At 42.3% G+C, this 21643-nt stretch overlaps 1 protein-coding gene across 3 annotated transcripts in view; it reads left to right on the forward strand.

Moving 5' to 3' along the window:
• Nucleotides 1-21643, forward strand: part of znf423 (zinc finger protein 423) — a 129496-nt gene that overhangs the window by 61799 nt on the left and 46054 nt on the right. For 2 of the 3 annotated variants that reach the window (XM_077568561.1, XM_077568563.1), the window contains 9 exons: nucleotides 265-446; nucleotides 651-1190; nucleotides 1284-1434; nucleotides 2410-2955; nucleotides 3038-3222; nucleotides 3427-3839; nucleotides 4489-4702; nucleotides 6341-6425; nucleotides 10017-10037. In XM_077568561.1, the coding sequence (XP_077424687.1) occupies nucleotides 265-446; nucleotides 651-1190; nucleotides 1284-1434; nucleotides 2410-2955; nucleotides 3038-3222; nucleotides 3427-3839; nucleotides 4489-4702; nucleotides 6341-6425; nucleotides 10017-10037 (2337 nt within the window). The remainder of the gene's footprint in view (nucleotides 1-264; nucleotides 447-650; nucleotides 1191-1283; nucleotides 1435-2409; nucleotides 2956-3037; nucleotides 3223-3426; nucleotides 3840-4488; nucleotides 4703-6340; nucleotides 6426-10016; nucleotides 10038-21643) is intronic. The other variant, XM_077568562.1, reaches the window with a different exon arrangement.

The following is a 21643-nucleotide window of genomic DNA, read 5'->3' on the forward strand; positions in this document are numbered from 1 at the left end:
CAAATGTCACTCAAGGAACTTTTGTCAAATGATCATCTCTAATGAAGATGCAAAGCATAGCTTGAAAGTTAATGTCAAAATTAGTATGCTTTTTATAAAAATATTGATGTCTATTTTACACTAGTACTCCCATGGGATACATGGGATGTTATTCCCTTATTTTTATGCTTCTTCATCTTAATTGTTAGAATCAGAATGACTTTTATTAGTCAAGTATATTGAAACACACCCAAGTAACAGTAACATTGTGTTATTCCACCACAGAGGGGAACCATGCCTTCTTTTGCAACCAGTGCTCCATGGGCTTCTTGACAGAATCTTCGTTGACGGAACACATTCAACAGACTCACTGCACCTCAGCTGTGGCAGGCGGGGCAGCCTCTGGTGGAGCGGTGGCCAAATTGGAGTCCCCTGTGCTACAGTCTGCATCCCAATCATTCATGGAGGTAAATAAGTATAAAAATACTTTTTTTTTTATTGAGTATAGTGCAACAATTAAAAAAATATATATAAATTAGGTAACTGTAACTGCTCATCTTAATCATATAAATTTACCTCATAGGAATAATAAAATTAATGTGAGATCTATTTCCTGAGACATTATATGCATTACTTTTTAAGGACAATAAAATGTTCTTTTCCACACACAGGTTTACTCTTGCCCCTATTGCACCAATTCACCAATCTTTGGTTCACTCCTCAAGCTTACCAAGCACATAAAGGAGAACCACAAGAACATTCCATTGGCTAACAACAAGAGACAGGCAAAGGTGGCGGACCTAAGCCCCGCCTCCTCTGACGTGGAGATCTCCTCCCCGAAACGCCACAGACTGGGAGGGGACTCCACGCCTTCCATAGGGAGCAACGGGGACTACCCATGCAACCAGTGTGATATGAGATTTGCCAGCTTCGAGGGCTTCCAGGCCCACCTGAAGTCCCATTTGGAAATGCTACTAAGGCGCCAGTCCTGCCCCCAGTGCAACAAAGAGGACTTTGAATCCCAGGAGGCATTGCTGCAACACCTGACTGTGCACTACATGACCACATCGACTCAGTACATGTGTGAGAGCTGCGACAAGCAGTTCTCCTCAGTGGATGACCTGCAGAAGCACCTGCTGGACATGCACACGTTTGTGCTGTACCACTGTACACTCTGCCAGGAGGTCTTTGACTCCAAGGTCTCGATACAGGTGAAGGAGCTACAGTTTATGTTCATTTCCTTACTTTGTGACCTGCCCGATTAAGTTTATGTGTAAGCTACTGGGTTTTTATTTGTCGTTTAGGTTCATTTAGCAGTGAAACACAGCAACGAAAAGAAGCTTTTTCGCTGCACAGCCTGCGCTTGGGACTTCAGGAAGGAGACAGAACTTCAGCTCCATGTTAAGCATAACCACGTGGGCCAGAGGTCAGGCCTCCCTGGGGGGCTTGGAGCAGGTACACCTGCCAGTATACAATGAAAGGAGATAGCTGAGTTGTTTTCGCAAATTCACCATGCTATTCGCTCTATTGACTTGAATAAGCTACAATGACCCCCTCTTTTTCATGCATAGACAAATACAAGGGATAAAGCTGTCAACCTTTCTGTAGGAATTAACCACAAGTAAAAACAGCGCAAAGCAACACACTAACAAAAGTACTGCTTTGCCCACCTTTCTTCCTCCAACATCATTGTAATGTACACTTAAGCTCATGTACAACAGCTATATTGCCTTTTTCAAGAACAAAGTCGATTTCATTACATCGCTTGAGCAAAGCAGCTGTGAATAGCGATCTAAATGATTGCAAATCTACTAATAAAAAAAAAAAAGCAAACATTTAAAAACAGAGCTCATCAAAGATTTGATGACCAGTAAGGACAGCTTTGATGAATTAAAGAGAAGCTAAGAATAGATGTGAACATGACACTGCTGGAATTGGCAACATCTAGCAATAACCTGTATCCTTGTTTAAGCCGTAGAAGTTATAGCTGGAGAGAAAGGTTGATACTTCTAGTCGAAGAAAAATGACACAAAATAAGTGGAGGGGATCATTCGTGACGTTGTAAAGATTTATACATTATTAGAAATTGTTACTATTAATACAAGGGATGGGCGAGTACCGAGGCAAGGTATCGTATCGGGCCATACCAGTATTAGTCGCCCTCTTATGGCACTTTTATGATCTGGAACTGTAAATTAGAAATTTGAAGAATAGAAAATTGCCATTAATTTCATGCAATTTAAAGGAAAAATTCTTGGAATATTTAGGTCTTTCTATAAATTTTGTTGGAAGGATTATATGTATCAAATGTACTAGTAGTACTTGGTCACGTGTAGGTGAGTACTCATACTAGTATCGGTTTGAAAAAAAAAGTGGAATTGAACATTCCTTTATATATATCTACACTGTAATCTGGTTTGTGTCTCAAAGGTCTCAAGCCCAGGAAGTGCATCTTCTGTGGCGAGACGTTTGGAACGGAGGTGGAGCTCCAGTGTCACATCACCACTCACAGCAAGAAGTTCACGTGTCGCTTCTGCGGCAAATCCTTCCACGCCATCTCACTGCTAGAAAGACACCTCAGGGAGAAGCACTGCATCTTCGACGGGGGCAGCATCACTGGCAACGGAGGTGGCACGGGGAGCAGCAGTAGCCAGAACGGCACACCGAATGGACTGACTCAGTCGGTCAAGAGAGGAGGAGGAAGCGCAGGTGCTGGAGGTGCAAGTGCCGGGGAGAGAACGACAGTGGCGGCTGCCGAGCAAGCCGACCTCCAGAACATGCTGTTGAAGAACAGTGTTGCCGGGGTAGGAGGAGATACGGCCAACAGCCATGAAGCCAGCGGGGGTGAGGAAGAACTGGACAACTCTGAGCCCATGTACGCCTGCGACATTTGCGGAGCGGCCTACACCATGGAGTCCCTTCTGCAGAACCACCGACTACGTGATCATAACATCCGACCGGGAGATGATGATGCTGGTAACTTAAAGCATATGTATCATCATCATAAAGTTTATGAGTATATTCAATAATCTTTCTGTCAATTGTGAATGTTTACCAGGTTCGCGGAAAAAGAAGGCCGACTTCATCAAGGGGAACCACAAGTGCAACATCTGTTCCAGAACCTTCTTCTCTGAGACGGGGCTTCGCGAGCACGCGCAGACGCACCGCGGCCCTGCCAAACACTACATGTGTCCAATATGTGGCGAACGATTCCCCTCTCTGTTAACCCTCACAGAACACAAGGTATACAAACGCTGCTCATAACCTGATACTGTATACGTAACAATTAACTGCAAGCTTTTAAGTGTTTTCATTTATTTAGATCTCTTTCAGTATCTACCCATTTTATCCAAAAATCTCCCTGTCTGATTTAAAAAGTCTCCTAATAATTATTTTGCGCTCTAATATAATGATATCTTTCCCATACACTCTCTCCACCCTTCCCAGGTGACCCACAGTAAAAGCCTGGACACAGGAACCTGTCGAATCTGTAAGATGCCCCTGCACAGTGAGGAGGAGTTTATAGAGCACTGCCAGATGCACCCTGACCTCCGAAACTCCCTCACGGGCTTCCGCTGCGTCGTCTGCATGCAGACCGTCACCTCCACCCTGGAGCTGAAGATCCACGGCACTTTCCACATGCAGAAGCTCTCCACTGGTTCTGGTCTTGGAGGAACCGGAGGCTGCGCTGGCAACGGAGCAGGGAACGGTTCGGCCTCTTCCTCCCCCAACGGGCAGCTGCAGCATCACAAACTGTATAAATGCGCCTTCTGCCTAAAGGAGTTTAAGAACAAAGGAGAGCTGGTGAAGCTGGATGTCAACGGCCTGCCTTATGGACTTTGTGCCATCTGCATGAGCAGGTAACAAGTAACAACAGTGCTGTCTAATGTTATAGTTATTGCCTTGCTCATTGATATTCCTATTACAAGATTTTCAAGGTTGCATTCAAATGCAGTAATGTACTAGGTAGGAATTTCCAAGACTGTGCATAGTTGGCTGTACATGCCAGTCCAACATTGTGCTGTAGACTAAAAAAATCTGAGACAAAAAAGACAAAAGACGAATAGGAGATAAATCTAACTTGCAGCTTTCATTACTTGCTATTTGAGGGCTCCAGGCTGCCCCTAAATGGTGGCATTTTGCACCTAAAATCTGACACAGTACACTTAAAACTTTCATTGGCTAACACCAGGACAACTTTGCTCTTTTTTTTCTTTTTTCTTTTCCATAATTTCTGTTATTGAATATTTTGTTTTGCTGACAAACCTGTGATCCACACTTCAGCCAATTTATCAGTAATATAGTGAAAATGAGTGGAATTTAGTCTGCCTCTAAATCTTCTTGCACCCCTAAAATTTCCGATTAGAAGCCACTACTATGGTCCTAGTAAAAAAAAAAAAAAAAAGTTAGTCTGGAGCCCTGCATTTAAATCTGGATTTGTTACACATCTCAAACATGAAGCAATTTTAATCCAAAAACTTGAGAAAATCCGATATTCAATTCCATCAGGGGCACTAACGGCCAGAGCCCGAACCAAGGAGGGGCTCTCACACCCGGGGACACGCAGGGAGAGAAGCCTGCGTCTGGGCTCAGGTGTCCCGAGTGTGGGGTGAAATTCGAAAGCCTGGAGGATTTAGAGAGTCACGTCCAGACCGATCACCCCGAGGTCAGCCCTGAAACGAGTTCAGCGGGGAAGAAGGCGGAGGCTTCGCCTGCTCCCAAGGTGAGATGTGATTTTGTGATGAAACAATTACAACTCATTTGAGAACACATTTTAAAAAGGAAATTTGGGAGGTGATGCCATGCGGTCGGGGACCTTCTTCCATAACTGAAGTGTTGCCGTTGTTGGACCGCTGCTGTTTTCTGTATCTTGCGTGTGTAAGTGTAGGGGGCTGCCAACTGGGTCCTGCGGCTGGCGTGTGCTGTGGCATGATGGGAACTGTGTGCTCTACTTGATATTGACAGTCAGGCTCCCTGGGACCTGCCGCATGTCTGTGTTTGAGTGTGTTTTTTCCTGCGTGTGCATGTGTGTGCGTGGGAGGCAGTTTTCAGGGACCCTCTAGCTTTCCTCCACCTTTGTTTCAGCGTAGCTTGACAGCACAGAGAGGACCAAATAGGGTGTGTGTGTGTGTTTGTGTGTGTGTCTGTGGACGTGCGCATGCATGTCTATCAAGGTGCGAACAGCAAAGACACAATGGTATTGGGGCCGTTGTGTATTGATGTGTTTGTGCATGAGTGATTGCTGTGTGCAATGAATGAGTAAACAGGTCCTCTGCTTCTTTAGAGCATTGTTTGTCCAACTGTTTAGTATCTTTATATCTCTTGTTTCTGTTAGGGATTACGTGATGTTTGATATGCATTGCTTTAGCCTGTACTAGTTCTAAAGCTCATGAGTGACTTAGCATGTTTTACAAATATATGATTATTGGCAATTTGTTCAAATGAGAACTATTTTTTGGATGAATCAAAAACAACACAGCCATCACAGGATTAAAGAGGAAGTGAACCCAAAACTTTTCTTTACAATAATATGTTCTATGCAGCCCCACTAGTTTAAACATGGTATTATGATTAACATTGGGTTTGTGGAATATGAGTTAAGCAGCAAAATCAACCCGTTTTTATCAATTTTGCCACTTGCTGTTGACTGAAACCCCCCCAAAAAACATCACAGTTGCTCAGGGCTCAGGGCTCAGGGCACGACAAATCACGACTCAACTTGCCAATGTTACGTGACCAACTCAGAAAACAGGCGTGCCGTGATTGGTCGTTATTACCTTAGCCCTGAGCAACTGTGTTGTAGGGCTGGGTGATATGGCCCAAAAATAAAATCTCACTTTTTCATTCTGGACGATTACGATTTTAGTCGATTTTAATCGAATAAACCCAACAAACATTTATTTAAAGGTTTCATTTATTCAAAAATAATTCCTGTGCAAATTGTTCAGACAACAATAATGTATACAGATTCTGAATCAGTTTTAACTTTCATAGTTTGTGCCACAATTAAGTAGTTGGTAGCTACTGTAAATACGTTTTTTAAAACCACCCATCCAGCATTCTGACACTTTTACAACTCACAATAACATTTGGAAGTAACAGCACATAAGAACAACAGCTTTTAATAATCCAGAAGAATGCAAAAGTGTATTTATTTATATGCACCTCAATTTCACGATTTAGTAAATTTTCAACAATTCGAGTTTTGAAATGATGATTAATTGAATTAATTCGATTTATTGCCCAGCCTTACTGGGATGTCATTTTCAGTTGACAACAAGTGGCAAAATGGATGCTTGAGTGTTGACTATTTAACTGAGAGATAAAAAAAAAAAAACTTTTTTGTATTTGTTTTTCACAGAAAAAGACCTACCAGTGTATTAAGTGCCAAATGACATTTGAGACGGAGCGAGAGATCCAGATTCATGTTGCAAATCACATGATCGGTGAGTGAGGCGCATCTTCTCCCCTCTGTTATTATTTTCATTGTGTGCGGGAATGTGTGCGTGCGTGTGTGTGTGTGTGTCACGTCAGTCTTGGCTAATGACAATGAATGACAATGAAACATGTTCCCTCTTGTGTTTGTCTAATATTGCCACAATGTTTCCGCTGTGTAAACAGCCTCGCACACACACATACACACACACGGCTGATAACAATTGCAGGGTTTCCCAAACCTTTTCTGCTCAAGATCTAAAATGTTATTCCTCCTTCCAGGAGTTTGTTATTGTCATAAAATCAACAATTACCTGGACCGTGACAATAGACATGTATTTAGAAAAATACATTTTCCAAGACATGTTGTGCCTGCTTGATGATCAATAAAATAGCTGAGAGCATTTCACTCTGACAATCAACAACTCAATAAAAATTGAGCTGCACCTCATTTTGTGAATCTCTGCTTTTAGTTGTATGCGTATCTAAAAGATTCAAGTTGACAGTGCGTATGTAGACTGCTGCTTTCTGCTGCATTGCTTTTGCAAGCTTAGCCACTAGATAAAAGTAAATCATTAAAAGAAGCCTAATAATTCATCTGTGTATCTAAGGACCGTGGGTATTTAAGTGAAATTGTCCTCGGTAGGTAGAAGTCTACTTTTTTTTATCATTATTTTATGAGTTTACTCACGAAAACTCTTTTCTCCTCTTGAAACTAAAACTGCTGCTTTAGCATTTCTGTCGTCATGGAGATTAACGAGGTGGATCATGAGTGGTTCTCAAGGAAAAAAAAAACCCTGTGTGAGAGAAGCTGTGGGTGTTCGTACGCTAACATCGCTCAGCGTCTTCCAGCAATGTCCCCAGACATGACGCGAGTTGTAGACCTACCATTGGAGTAACTAACTTATTCCCCTGTGGTACACACTCACACTGACACATAACCATCCACACTCTGATTCACAAAAGCCTGCATGACATCTTCTCCCATCCACTTCCGTCTGTGTGGTGGACTCTTCACTGCACCACAGTGCAAATTCCTTACCTTGATTTTTTTCTCTTCTAAACTCACTAAAAACACTAATTTCTCTCTCCATTGTCTTGTCACTTCCCTCCTTTTTCCCATTTAAAGCACTCACACATCCACGCATGGTTGTAGTAGTATTGGGTTAATTAACATGCTAATTGCATGAAAGCCTAACACAGAGTAATTATGAAATTGAGGCAGATTATTCTGGGAAGCTTGCACTGTTCCTATTATTACATTTTGGCAGACCGCAGGTTCAAGTGATGTTGACCGCATTTAACTTCTTTATGTTCTTTCCCTCCTTACTGGCCAGCATCACATAAAAGATGATCATATTTACGCTCGGTTATGACGTATAGCTTGTACTTACGCAACCGAACTCATGCAGACCTTAAGGTTTACTCTAACTTTTCAATAGCTACTCTCTCCTACGGATGAAAAAAGCCAAATGTGTAACTCATACTTGTACTTATCACAGCTTTTGACTGGCTGTGGAGAGAAGATCAAGGCCAGTAATGTGAGTGTCACATGGCTCCATGGGTAATGCATGATGCCTCCCGCGGCCCTGTTAATTACGCTGTCAGATAGAGAGGAAAAGACACAACATTCGAGCTGATAGAGGAACGAGAGGTCCAGTGTGTCTTGTCTAGAAAGGAACCCTCACGGCGCAAGTTTGACTCATTTTGACAAGAACCTATTTTACAGTTTTGCTGGTTAAAAACTTGTTGGTAGAATTAGTCCTTGACTGCATGCTCGAAGAGAGTTGCATGCAGCCATTAATGTCCCACTAATCACCTCAGTCTGAATTCCCCAGCATGTGGTCCGACCTCTCGTACATGTCTACACACACTCTTAATATTTGCTCCTCCTCGCTCCTTCTCTCTGCAATACACATGCTTAACATGAAGCCGTGTCTGCTCCAAACATGCACTCCGTGACCACATACTGAGCTACACGCTCGCTCTCCACTTCTGCTGGCTCTAATCAGTGCGAGTCACCAATTAGCATACTGATTGCGACCATTGCTTTTTGATAAGGCCAACTACTAACTAAATGCATGCGCTTTTTTCAGACAAAATCCTTTTCCTGTTTTCCTGTTAAATCATTTTCAACCAGGTAATTGGTGACCAGATTTTTGAAATTATAAACTGAGACACTACAATTTTGCTGAAAATTCAAATATACAATAAATTCTCACTAGGAACTTTTGCAAAAAAAAAAATAAAACGCTAGTCAGTCTGGAGACCGGTGGATGTGTTATTACGTTAGTGAATGCTAAATATGGAGATAAATATGGTGCAAAAGTCATTTGTACCCGTAAAAAAAGAAAAAAACATCTATTTGTAAAAGTCGTAATATGTAACTGTAAAAATAATTGTACCCGTAAAAAAAAAAAAAAAATTGTACCTGTAGAATAAATGTAAATTTGTATCTGTAAAAGTCTTGATTTGTACCTATGGAAATGACAACTTGTAGTTGAAGAAGTCGCCACTAGGAGTCACAAGTGTTTTTTTCTGTTGCTGTCAAGACACGTGACTTTTGCAACAAATATCTCGCTAAGTATGGAGCAAAGCTGATTCGTACTTGTGCGGATTGCTGATTTGTACTCATACAGAAGGGGCGGACGCTGGTCACAATGCCGGGTCATTTTGACCAATCAAGTGAGAAGGATTTACTTAACTTTTTTTTCTAGAGGTACACTTTTTTTTTTTTAGCGGGTACAATTTTTTCTTTTTACAAATACAAATCACGACAGGTACTTTTTTTTTTTACGGGTACAAATGACTTTTGCACCATATTTACCGCCGTAGCTAAAGCTATCTTGATTAACAGTTCAACAGCACTACACAAGCCAATACACTCACCATTATCCAACTTTTTTTACTCGGCCCCGGTGTTGTGGCAATGTAATTACCGTCCCAAAAAATTGGGGACTTTTCTATTTTTGGTGCGTCAAATAAATTACAAAATGTTTAGTACTAGTCATCGGCTGTTTTGTGCATTGAGTGTTTCTATGGATGTTTAAAATGTCATGTTTGAGTGGTCATTAAACGCACCCCGAGTCAACTACCGAATGAGAGTGAGTACAGTATTTGCTTCTTACCCATAGCATTATTTGTTTTTATTATTTATTTATAAATATCTCGCAACCCGCACTATAAATGCACCACCAGAAAAGCTCAGCTTGTATTTTTCTGACTACATTTCCCATGATTCTTAGAAACGGAAGCAGGAAGTAGTTTAGTTCCTTTTTAATTTGTTTATTGTATGAATCGTCAGATGCCGGACATACATAAAAATGGGACAAAAGAATGGGGCTGGCAAAATGGGGCTCAAATGGGGCACCCAAGGCTTAAAACTGGGATGGGAATTTGTGATTTTCTGAAGTCCACTGGACACACTTTAATTTAATAATATACAGTACTGTACTGTATGTGGATGACTAGTCTTTAACTTGGTCAAGCCTTTCCTTCCACCCCCAGACAAACTCTCACACCATTAAGAGTACATATTACTAACCGTGCCCATTCTCTCCTCCACTCTCCCCAACCCCACCTGCCATCGGGATGGCCTGTAGAAGAGCCCACCTGTCGGCAAGGTTTGTCCCCTTTCTGTCTCACACACTGAGCAAGGCAGCAAGCATTCCGCTGCCTCACTGCCCATCAGCATCTCATTTACAGTTTATGATTTGCTATGCACAATTTGCATGATGAAAGTATTGCAGAAATACTAAAGAATGTTCACAGTAATGGAACATGTGTAAATTAAAACAACACATAGGGGGAGGGACACATTTTGGCACAGTTAATCCTCACGTCCACTCTCCCGATCCCAGCTGCATGCCTCATTGTCCCTCCTACTCCACACAATATTATTTGGATGTCCACTCACCTGGATCTAAGGGTTCCCAGTGGAGCTCGCTCGCTAATGATGTGTCTTCGGGATGAGCTTTACTTACCTATTTTCATTAACGTATTCCATTAATGTTCTTACATTAACTCCCCTTACCTCATCACATTCTCCTGATGAGTTCCTAATCACCCGTAACTCTAGGGTGCAACCTTCCAGTATGGCTTCATGCTTGACATGTGACGTTGACTGCAGTTTTTTGCACAGTTATGTGGGAAACAAGCCCTTAAAGAAACCCAGCAGGCTGTTTTCTATGCCGTTGCAAGTTCAGACCAGTAAACCCGCAGTCAACCGGTAGTCAGCCAGTCTATTAGCCCGCATTGAAATCGCTGATGCGCTCCACTAGTAATGTCTGGCTGCTGCTTTAAGCAGCCATCCCAGTGGCGGTTGTAAAGCGGGTGTCTCTGTGCGTCATGACCTTCTTTACACTTGTGCATGAATACACTCAACAATATATATTTGTATGTGTGTGTCCTGATAAGCAAGATCTAGCCTGGTTACTTTGCGTCGCTAATGAGGCGCGTAAGAAGCTTTTAGAGTGAAAGGAGGTGGATAATGTGGCACACGGTTCATTCATGCGCATGTGTGTGTGTGTCTTTGCTACCAGCCAGACACATTGGTGTTTTCTTCTGCCCTGCCGCACCTGAACTAATAAGCCTTAGACTAATCTGCCTTTTTTTTTTCTCTCGGTGTGTGACTTCACTAATGCTCTGTACTTAAGAAAACACTTAGGCTCACCAGTCTTACATGAAATTGATATCACAACAATTATAGGGAGATTTGCCAACGTTCCTCAACAGCAAGTATCAAAGCTGACTAAAGTCTTAAATAAACTGGGGGGGGAGAAAAAAAGGTACTTAAGGAACATGGCTAATCCCATCATAGGCACAAGCGTCCAGTCTGAGAGACTTTGAAACACCACAGGAAATGTCTCGTCTCTGTGGATGTGTTTAAATGAGTTGTTTTTTCTTAAAAGATGGAAGCATTAAAAGCATTTCACACACTGACCCTGAGTTGCCCTCACTGCGGCAGTCAATTAATTGGGAGGTTTAGAATGTAACATTTGGAAAACGGCCAACGTTCTTGCTAAAGTCGTGCGACTTTAGACACTCGGATGTCTTGCTGTCGATATGTTTGATGTCTTACGGGGGATGTCAGCAAGTATGTTTTGCAGGCAACATGGCGGGTTCGTGGCAAGCATGTCTGCCTCACAGTTTGTGTGTGGCGTTTGCAATATGCATCGTTTTTCTTGCAGCTTAATTGAAGTCTCTAAATTGTCCATAGATGTGAATGTGATTGTAAATGATTGTTTTATTCCGTATGGGTCCTGTGATTGGCTGGTGACCAGACCAGGGTGTACGTAGCTTTTTGACCAAAGTCATCTGGGATAGCTTCCAGCTCACCCGGGACCCCAACAAGCTATTAAATAAATAAATAAATAATGGATGGAAGTGTTTTTACTTTTTCCTTGTTTTTTGGGTGGGGGTTTAGTTTTTTGTGTTTTTGCCTTGACAGAAGGTTACCAGTTATAGCAACTTTAGAAAAAAAGTGTAACAATGGCTGTAGAGCTGAAACTGGAAGGAAAAATGTAGCCAAAAATATGTGGTACATGCATTTCTGTCTTGCCTGCTAATTACAATATGACTAAAGTGACAACCAGTCAAGGAGAAGAATGGCTGTAGTTCTAACATCTATCAACAGAGTTAATCTAACACTCCACAAAGTTAATCTAACACTATTAGCGTATTTCCACTGGAGCCCAGCACCGCACCGTGCGAAGCCAGCACAGTGTTGGCGAGCGTTTCCATTACAGCTGACCGTTGACCGTGCGGAGCTGCTCGCGGCCCTACGGCTACATTGGGCCAGAGGGAGCTCAGAGCGAGCCCAGAACAGGACGTAAGACACCACGGCAGTTGATTGGGCGGTTGGTCCTGTGATGCCATCAGTAATGGACATCGGCGAGGGGGAAAAAAAAGCCTTGTCCTTTTCGACAAGTCTTCTTCTTCGCTCCCACTGCTATCAGCGTGTATAGCCTCGAGGGCTTTCCGCCGATAAAACTTTGTCCTTTTCTTCGCGGCGGCGATCCTCCTTGCGTTGCGAGCTCCGAAGAAGGGCCACATCTGAAGCACCACAAAAAACAGAACGAGCAACCAATACCGGGCAGCGTCGTCCTCCATGGCTTCCGTGTTTTGGTTATGTGTTGTTTCCCGCGCTCTACTATTGTGTCGCAGCCGGTTATGCGCTACTTCCGCCCAGTGTCCCAGATGCACATTGGAGGTGAAATCACAGTGTGTGCGTGGGTTGGGCTGAGCTGACCCGCCAGCGAGCTGAGCAGTGCGGTGCTGTGCTCCAGTGGAAATACGCTATATGTGATCAACTCAGCACCTACTCACCCGTTCAACTTGGGAGATAAAATCAACTCCCCAAAAAATAATACTGGAATTTGAACGCTCCAATTTTGAACTATGCAGAACTAAAGTTCGGCATCTTTAACTTGATTGAGCATTTAAAATTTTGGGCTTTTGTCGTTCAGAGAAGAAGCTTGTATAATCTTAACTTTTAGGTTATGTTTTAAAGAAAAAGGCTCAGGGATGTTGACGCTGGTTGGTACTGTGATGGTATGAACATAGCAGATGACAGCCCACCCTCCCACTCTGTCATGTCTTTCATCCGTCCCTTTATCTACCCATCTAGCCATCCTCCCCTACATCCCTTCTTCCCTTCTTCCCTCGCCACCTGGAGCCAGCGAGCCGTGACACCAGAGGGAGGGAGGGAGTGATGATGAAGGGACAAGGGACTGGAAAGGGAGGATCACAGAGGGGCCAGATGAAGGAGAGGATGAAAGATGAAATGGGACTGATAGTAATTTAAATAAGATCTGAGATTTTGCTGTGGTAGAATTAGCCATCTTGATGATATATTTATTATTAGGTGTGTTTAATTCACCATTTTGTTAAAAATGTTTGAAGACAAGAAACAGTCATCATTTGACTTCCACTTTGACTGTCACAATAATTGCTAAAAGTTACCTGGAAATGAATCTACTCTGGTGTAGAATGGATTTTAACCATGTTATTAGTGTCTCTATTTGTGTGTTTGTATTGTCTTGAAAACTGGGAGCATGCAGGCCCCCCGGAGAGCTCATTTTGTCGTCTTCTCGCTTGATTTCTTTCTTTTTTCTGCTGTTTATTACCAGTCATTACAAGCTGTTTGGAAACCTAATAGGACACCCTGACAAATAGACAGGAGAGACATGAGTGGGATACATTCACAACAGTCATGTCTGGTGTTTGTGTGTGCTCGCGCGTGCATGTATGTGTTCCTGGGAGGATATTTGCACAAACAGCAGCACTTCACTTAACTTTTATATGAAAGTAGTGTGTTTGCGTGATTGATGTATTTTCTTGCACTTTGTCTGTGCTTCCTGCTTATACTGTAGGCCTGCTATACCTACAACTTACTGTATAGCTTACTCTACCTGTGTTCCCCCTTTGTATTCTCGTGCTTGACTCAAGCTGTCCAGGTGTGGCAGCGCCAGCTGCCAAACAACAATTACACGCAAACACACACAGGCATACGCACAATACACACTCTCGCTCTTCTCTTTTGCAAGACGCGTTGCCTTTATGCGCTTCATAAACAGAGGCCAAGCAACAATTAACTCGCTGCTTAATTTGTTAACTATTTTGAATTCATTTTCTGCCGTGACAGGTGCATCTGTCACAGCTGGTGGGGAGTCATTGTGTGGGTGTGGGACGGGTGTGTGCACTCGCGTGCACATTTGCATGTAAGGGAATCTTCCTTTATACAACGGGGGCTTTTAAATACAGAATGATTAAAGACTTGACAAAGTTATAATTTGAGCTCATTTGTAAGGATGGGCAAGTACCAATATCAGGTATCGGTATCGGGCCGATACCCGGCCTTATTTTAAGATACCGGTACTCACGACTTTTGTGGCCGTTTTACCATCAGGAACTAGAAACTAGAGGAATAGAAAATAATAGAAAATTGTGTTACTTTAATGCAATTTTAATTTGTTTAATATTTGATCTAAATAAACAGAATAGTAACCGTATGCTAATAGTCAACATTTAAAATTTAGAGGAGCACTCAGTGAGCTGTTGGTCAATTTTCATCTGCTGGATTTGGTTGGTCACTGCCCCACTTGCCTCCATTTCTGTATGTTTTGTATCATCCTGCTAACTAACAAATGAACCAAAGCAAACTGTGTCAAGTACTATCTCATGTCCTTGTGCGAGAAAAAAAGAAGAGAGAGAAACAAACGGAGAATGCAATAAAGGGAATCAGCTTTATGAACGTTAAGCTGAGTGAGGAACATGAATGAGGGGCAGGATGGATTGTACAGAGGTAGGAGGGGGGAGTGATTTGTGGCAGGTTTTGGCTGGCACTCAGTACTCTTGCTGAGCAGCTGGACTTCATTAATGGCCAGTGTTAATTACAGGGATCGAGCGCACGCACACACACACGCATGCCTATAAGTACAGACACACAACTACATATGCACACTCACACAGACTGGGATTCAGGGTCACCTTGCTAGCTAGCCTTGGTTGATCCAGCAGAGTGATAGGTGGATGGTGCCAAGCATTCATGGTCTTTTGACCATTTATATTGAACATCTGGCATGATGTCATGTTTTAAATTGGCCTTAGTAAAGAGATGTACTGAGGTTTTGTGATGTTTTCCAATATGCAAAGTGTACATTGTATTTTTGAATCTGTTGCCGGTGCTTATTACAGTGATGTTTTACGAATATGACTTATCTAATAGTTAAGTGCGCTAGACTAACAGTTATCTCCAAACAAGCTGTTGATTCACAACGGTCTCCTTCTGAAATTGTGCTCAAGGCAAGCGTCAAAATATGCTGCACATCCCATAAAGAGAGAAGGAAGAAATTAGCAGCACCAGCACAGTAGGAGATGGAATGCAAAGGCATGCTGGGAGTGGTTGAAGGGGGTCGTCTTTGACTCTTAATTACACAGCACTGGCTTGGAGATTGCAGGATGGAGATGGAGGAAGAGAAAAATAACAGTACATTGATGCTCTTATCTGTTGTCTCTAAGCAGATGTGGACCAGGCTGCTCTCTTTATTGCTGTTCAGGTATTGTGTGACATATGCGCGCACACACACATCATCCCGGATAAATCAATGCGTTCTGGTTTCAGTAATTTCCCATGGTGCTTTGCTCTGGGCCCCCGCGGGTGAGCGAGGTGACAAAGCCAACCAGAGGAGACAATCTCTTACTTTCTGTTCTGCTGTTCTAAGCTGTTGTTTGAATTTTTATTTCCTCTCTTCTCATTTTGTTTTCTCTGTGCGGTCGCTTTCATTAACCGGCTTTCTCGTAACACTCATTTTACAAAGGAGTTCCGTTCCGTCTAACGTAACCCCAATTTGTATGTAAAGCTAATGCAGTGGTGAAGTCGTAAATACAGTTCATATTTATATGAAAACCAGATCATTACACCAAAATACATTCAACTACAGTTGTCTGTCCAAATGTCGGACATCGCTATATATCAAGTAGAGGAGTAACAAATCGTTTTTTTGATTTAAAGGATCGAATCAAACCAAATTGAACCGTCCTACTTTGAAATATACTGTATTGAGGTACACATCAAATCGTCTTTTATTGGAGAGAAATGTCTTTTAGAAGAAAATGGCACATTTAACCCATTAAGGCCTAAAGCGCTGAGCAACTTTTGAGTTTTCCTGAAAATTCAACAATGTTAAAAAATAATTGATATTACAGCTCCTGAAGCAGATAGAAACATAATTCCGAAAATATTTTAGAGCTTACTCCTGTGGCGTTATTATTATAAACCTTCAACATATATATTTTTTAAATCAACAAACAAATGTCGCATCTGCGGCTGTATAACTCCAAATATATTTACTTTCAACACTCAAGCGCAGTTAGAATAACCTCGGGGGATCAGGGGAATTATTCGTCGTCCATTCCATTTCAAAGCCGTCAAAATTGTCAATATCCTCATTGTCTACAAACATATTTCTTAGCAGTATGTCACTATCGACTTGTTACACTGATTCGAATTCCTCCCGCGCCGTCGTCAATCGTGTAATTTATTTAATAACTCCCGCGAATCTGCGTCAACAATAAACGCTCAAATAAAATTCCAGGACATGCTATGAGGCCCACGTCACCCTATCGTGCATATTCTGATGCATTTCACCGGATAAGAAACCCAAGAATTGGTAAAAACACAACAAAATGACATATCCGCTCTCCCGGGTTTAAAGGGAGAAGAGCGCAGGTGTGCTCCCGGTAGCGCGGTCACACTTAATGGGTTAACGTACTAACAAGTTCATTCTAGTGGATGTAAAATGACAACAACAACAAAAATTCCATCATACCCTCTCGAACTGAGCCGTACCATATCGAATCAAACCGTAATCTTGCTGAGTCGAACCAAATTGAATAACCCAACTTTCATATCAAATCGTCCTAGAATCTTTTCTCCGTATAGAATCTTCTTTTGAGAGATGCGCACCGCTAATATCCAGTCAGTTAGACTCCCTCACTGCCTCGTAGACCGTTGAAACTTATAGATCTCAAACAACAATTCACATTACAGTACACAACTGCAGGGTCACTGCAAATCTATATTTAAAAAAACGAGGAGAGAATCTGGTGCAATAATCTATTATTGCTGACAATTTTCAGCTCATACACAGAATTTTTGTAAAGAAGCAAATACATGAACAACAAGCAGGAACTCAGCTCTTACGATTTACATAACATGCACCAGTTTCCATCCGTATTGTTAATGCGATTAGTCGACTTTAAACGTCATTGTGGAATAGTTGAATAGTCTCTTGGATGTGTGTCGTTCATCTCTGGATTATGCTTTGTCCATTCATCCATTAACTCTTTCACATTCTCTGTTGTATTTAGGTATGCCTTTTAGACCTTGCTAGTGGTTCTTAACCTGGGTTTGATCGAACCCAAGGGGTTACTACCTGTATATGTATATTACTGAGCAAAAAAGAAAGTGGTTGAACAAATATGTGCAATATGAAGGTGTAAAGGAACGTATAGTTTTCCACAGGGTTTAAATCTGGGGCCTCTGCTCTTTTCATTGTTATCTACTGACCCTGAGTTCCATCTTAAGAAAACAACAGTACGAGGGTTCTGTAAATGTGCAAAGGAAACTGGAGGGGTTCAATAGCTCCAACACTGTTGCAATGGGACACTGTCATGTTTCATTAGAAAATGGCCTTTACAGTATCAACCTTTAAAAAAAAAATGGAAACAAATGAGCCTCTCTAAAATTGCTTTAGTATGCCAAAGATTTAAGATATCAGGGGACAAAGGGGGCATAGGACAACTCCTGATTGATTCATTGTTGTGGAAGAGGCTGGTCCCAAGACTTGAATCCAGATCTCTTTCCCCAGCAACCATTTTCCAATCTCATGCTCTCTATCCGTTCTCATCCTTGCATTTGTCCTGGATGAGAACATTTCATTTGCGACCGATCCAGCCTGCTAATGGTGGATGGCAAGCAACAAAATTGTCTGTGCCAAATACACTCACACACTCACCATAGCGCATTAATGTGTACAAACACGGACATCCATCTGGAAATACACACACTGAGATGCTCTCTTATTGGGGTTAGCACACGGTGCTGCCAGCGTTCCCGGCTAGACGAACGGACACACGTCGGTGCGTTTGAAAGACAACATGTGTACACATGTATTCACGTAACACTCTGCATGCTCCCCGCTGCATCGCCCCCGGTGCTGTGCTCCCTCTCTGCGCTGTGCCGTACCACCACCACCTCCTCCTCGTCCTCCTTCCTCACCCTCCTCCCCCACCTCCTCCGTCTCCCAGTACATCTGGCACGCTCAGCTGCCGAGGAGCGCCATAATTATCCCGCCGGAGACGCACGCTCGCGCAGAACGTACACACACATTGTGACGAAAGCTCACGCACACTTGTCTTCGGCGATCCGCGCTGCTCCCTGCTGCTCTTCGTCACTACCGGGGCTTCATTAGAGTGCGTGCGAGTGTGTGTTGATGCATGGCGCTTTTGGATACCATCCAGATGTTTTTTCTTTATAGTTGAGGAGTTGGATGTGTCCTAGATGCAACTGCCCGGCTCACTTTTAAATAATCCTTCTGGTCTTGCATACAGTATATGTCCTTGTCTTGATCATCTTGATCAAGACAGCGTCTGTGTTTCGGTCAAACATCCCCCCCCCCACAGGCAATCAACCAGCAATTGACTTCATGTTGGCACTCTGGTCGGCCTCCTCGTGCAAGCTACAGCACAGCAAATTAATATGTTTTAGCTTCCAAATGAATCTGGAAAAAAATGTATCCCTGCATCACTGCTTCTAAAACGGAAAGGTGCATTGATTGGAATTTGTTTTGGTTGCCTGCAAGAGAATTGAATGTCCAATTGCTATGTCCTCATTGTGAGTTTTTATCAGGAAATAATGTTAGAAGGCTCCACATGCACTGTTCTGAATTATTATTATTTTATTGAACCACAAAAACATGGCATTATAGACAAGAAAGAAGTGGATATACACTACTGTTCAAAAGTTTGCAGTCACTCACAAAATTCTGTGTTTTTTGGCAATTTCTTGCATAGCACCTGTGCTAACATTATTTTCTAATATCCATTAGCCTTCTGATGCAACGAGCATCCTCGTACCTTTAGACACTGGTGTGATAGTTGCTGGAAATGGGCCTCTATATACCTATGTAGATATTGCACCAAAGAACTGACATTTGGAGCGAAAATAGTCATTTACCACATTAACAATGTAAAAAGTATCTTTCTGATGAGTTTCAAGCTATCATCTTTGAAAAACAGTGCTTTTCTTTTCAAAATAAGAACATTTCTTGGTGACCCCAAACTTTTGAACGGTAGTGTATATAAATATATAAAAATAGATTTGGTGTGTCCATTTAAAAGATAATGCGAGCGCATTAAACTGATCTAGATTTGTATCGAATCATCTTTTATTGCAAATATATCTTACAAGGAAATGGCACATTTACAGTACTGACAAGTTAATTCAAATATATATATATAAAATGGCAACAAAAAAGTAATTGCCTCATACCCCCTTGAACAGAGCCGTACCGTATCGAATCAAATCGTAATCCCACTCAGTCGAACTGAATTGAATAATGCCACTTTCAAATCAAACCGTGGCCGTATCGAATCGTGCTTCCTGGAGATATGCCTGCACACACACACACACACACACTGTATATAATTGTTCACTGTGTACACTGTTCATAGAAATGAGAGTAAAATGTATTTTTTTTTTTATTCTTACAGCTTTTAGTGTGTTGCATTTTTATTTATTTTTTTGCTTAATTTTGGGCAGTCTTTTAATATGAGTGACCAATCTTTCTCATGGCGGACCCACTGTTTGACCCTCACCGTTCCTTGGGGGAGAAGGTTCATGTTTAAGGTTTCCAGGTGGTTCCAGTAGGTTGTTGGAGAAGCAGGTCTTAAAATTAAAGTTGAATGGGTGAACAGACCCTCCCCCAAAAGCACACTATTGTTCCCGAGTCCTACATGGGGGTGCTGAATTGATTACCACTACCTGCCAGCCAAAATCTTGGAGGCGAGTGCCAGTGTGCCGTTAATTATACCTAGTCTTGCACTGTGCCTTCATAGTATGATTAGTTTCCAGGCACTTGCGTGGGTGTGAGTGTCAGGCTCCCCCACGACCTGCTGTGGTGGCTTACTACAGTGTTGGGTGTTTGACTCCCAATGCCATTATGTGCTAGGCCCACCGCAGTGCCAAAAGCAACTGGGCTTTGTGAAAGGTGTCTAGAGACCCCTCCCACACTTTTTAAAAATACATATCCATGCTTTTAGCACCGCAGGTAACTAAAAAAGCAGCAGTCAATAAATGACTGCTGCTCAAGCTATTGAGTCTCTTGCGCAATCCTTTAAGACCTACTCAATTTTAGAGCAAACTTTTTAAAACCGTTTCATTGTTATCAACCTTTACCCGTGACATTTTAATTGTTCGCCCAGTGATTTATAGTCTACTATCAGCATAATAGATGTAGCTATGATAACGTTATTCAGATGTGGGCTATTAAACACCGAAATAAACTTATTGTTGTCATTGGAAAGAGCCATCTTGAAATATTGGGGATGGCTCTCCTGGAAACACAAACGTTCAACAGCATGATCAACAGTGTGCTCATGTGCTTTTCTGTCTACCCATCAGTGTATTGCTGTAAAGGACGTATGAGCTCTGATTTCCTGACTAAATTTTGGACAAATGGCTTATCGGATCAATAGCTTCCCACCAGCGATATTTGATATCATTGCATGTCCTCCTCATTAACACGGCAGGCTGTCGTCTCCATGGACCTGAATTATTCATACAGCCAAACCATCACAAAATATGTGCACCCAAATAAACACACTCACACACAAAATGGGGGAAGAGGCCCACCATTTGCTTTGGAAATTTCACTCTAATATTTGTTTTTGGTGGGGGGGAAATGGCTAAACAGACACCAAAACAAAACTGTGCACTGGAAATTCCCCTTTTTACCAACATAGTCATCGTTTTAGTGTAATACAAGCAATAATTGCTGTCTCCTAACAACGTGATGCAGTAAACAGGTATAGTATCTGTTGAAGCAAATATTTTCAACCCTGCTATAAAAAGCCCTGGGAAACAAAAATTGTGCGTCTTTCGACCTGATGCGCAGAATTTACAAGGTCGTCTGACTTTTCCACTGATACTTAAAAGACACCGCCTTGTGATTATAAACATACAGTTGTTTACATGGAGTTAGTTGTACACAAAGGTGCCGCGATGATAAGTTTCGATAAATGTACTGCTGATGTGATACCCACCCAGTCCTTAAACAACTATTGATGATGGTACGAGTCTCCTTATAAGTTGTTGCTATGGTATGTACAGTACATACAGTATCTTGTACACCAGTTTGTTGCCAATCAACTGTTGCTGATGTTCACTAACATCCTACATGTTGCATCGGATGTCAACGTCCTCCACCCCTTAGTCAGTTCAAGCTGCGCTAAAATTCATCATTTGTTGCTATGCTAGGCTGTCCATGTTCCAGTAATGATGTACAAGTGCCTGTTTAGTATGTGACACAGTGTTGGGAGTCTCACACTCCAGCTGAATCCTGATGAGCTAGCCATGTGTTTGCCTGAATATTTGTGTGTGTGTGTGCACGTGTAGGCGGGGGGCAGGCTGCCCCGAGGCACTTGGTCCTCAGTGTTTGGCTAAGGG

The sequence above is a fragment of the Vanacampus margaritifer genome, chromosome 6 (genome assembly GCF_051991255.1).
Source record: "Vanacampus margaritifer isolate UIUO_Vmar chromosome 6, RoL_Vmar_1.0, whole genome shotgun sequence".
Lineage (NCBI taxonomy): Eukaryota > Metazoa > Chordata > Actinopteri > Syngnathiformes > Syngnathidae > Vanacampus > Vanacampus margaritifer.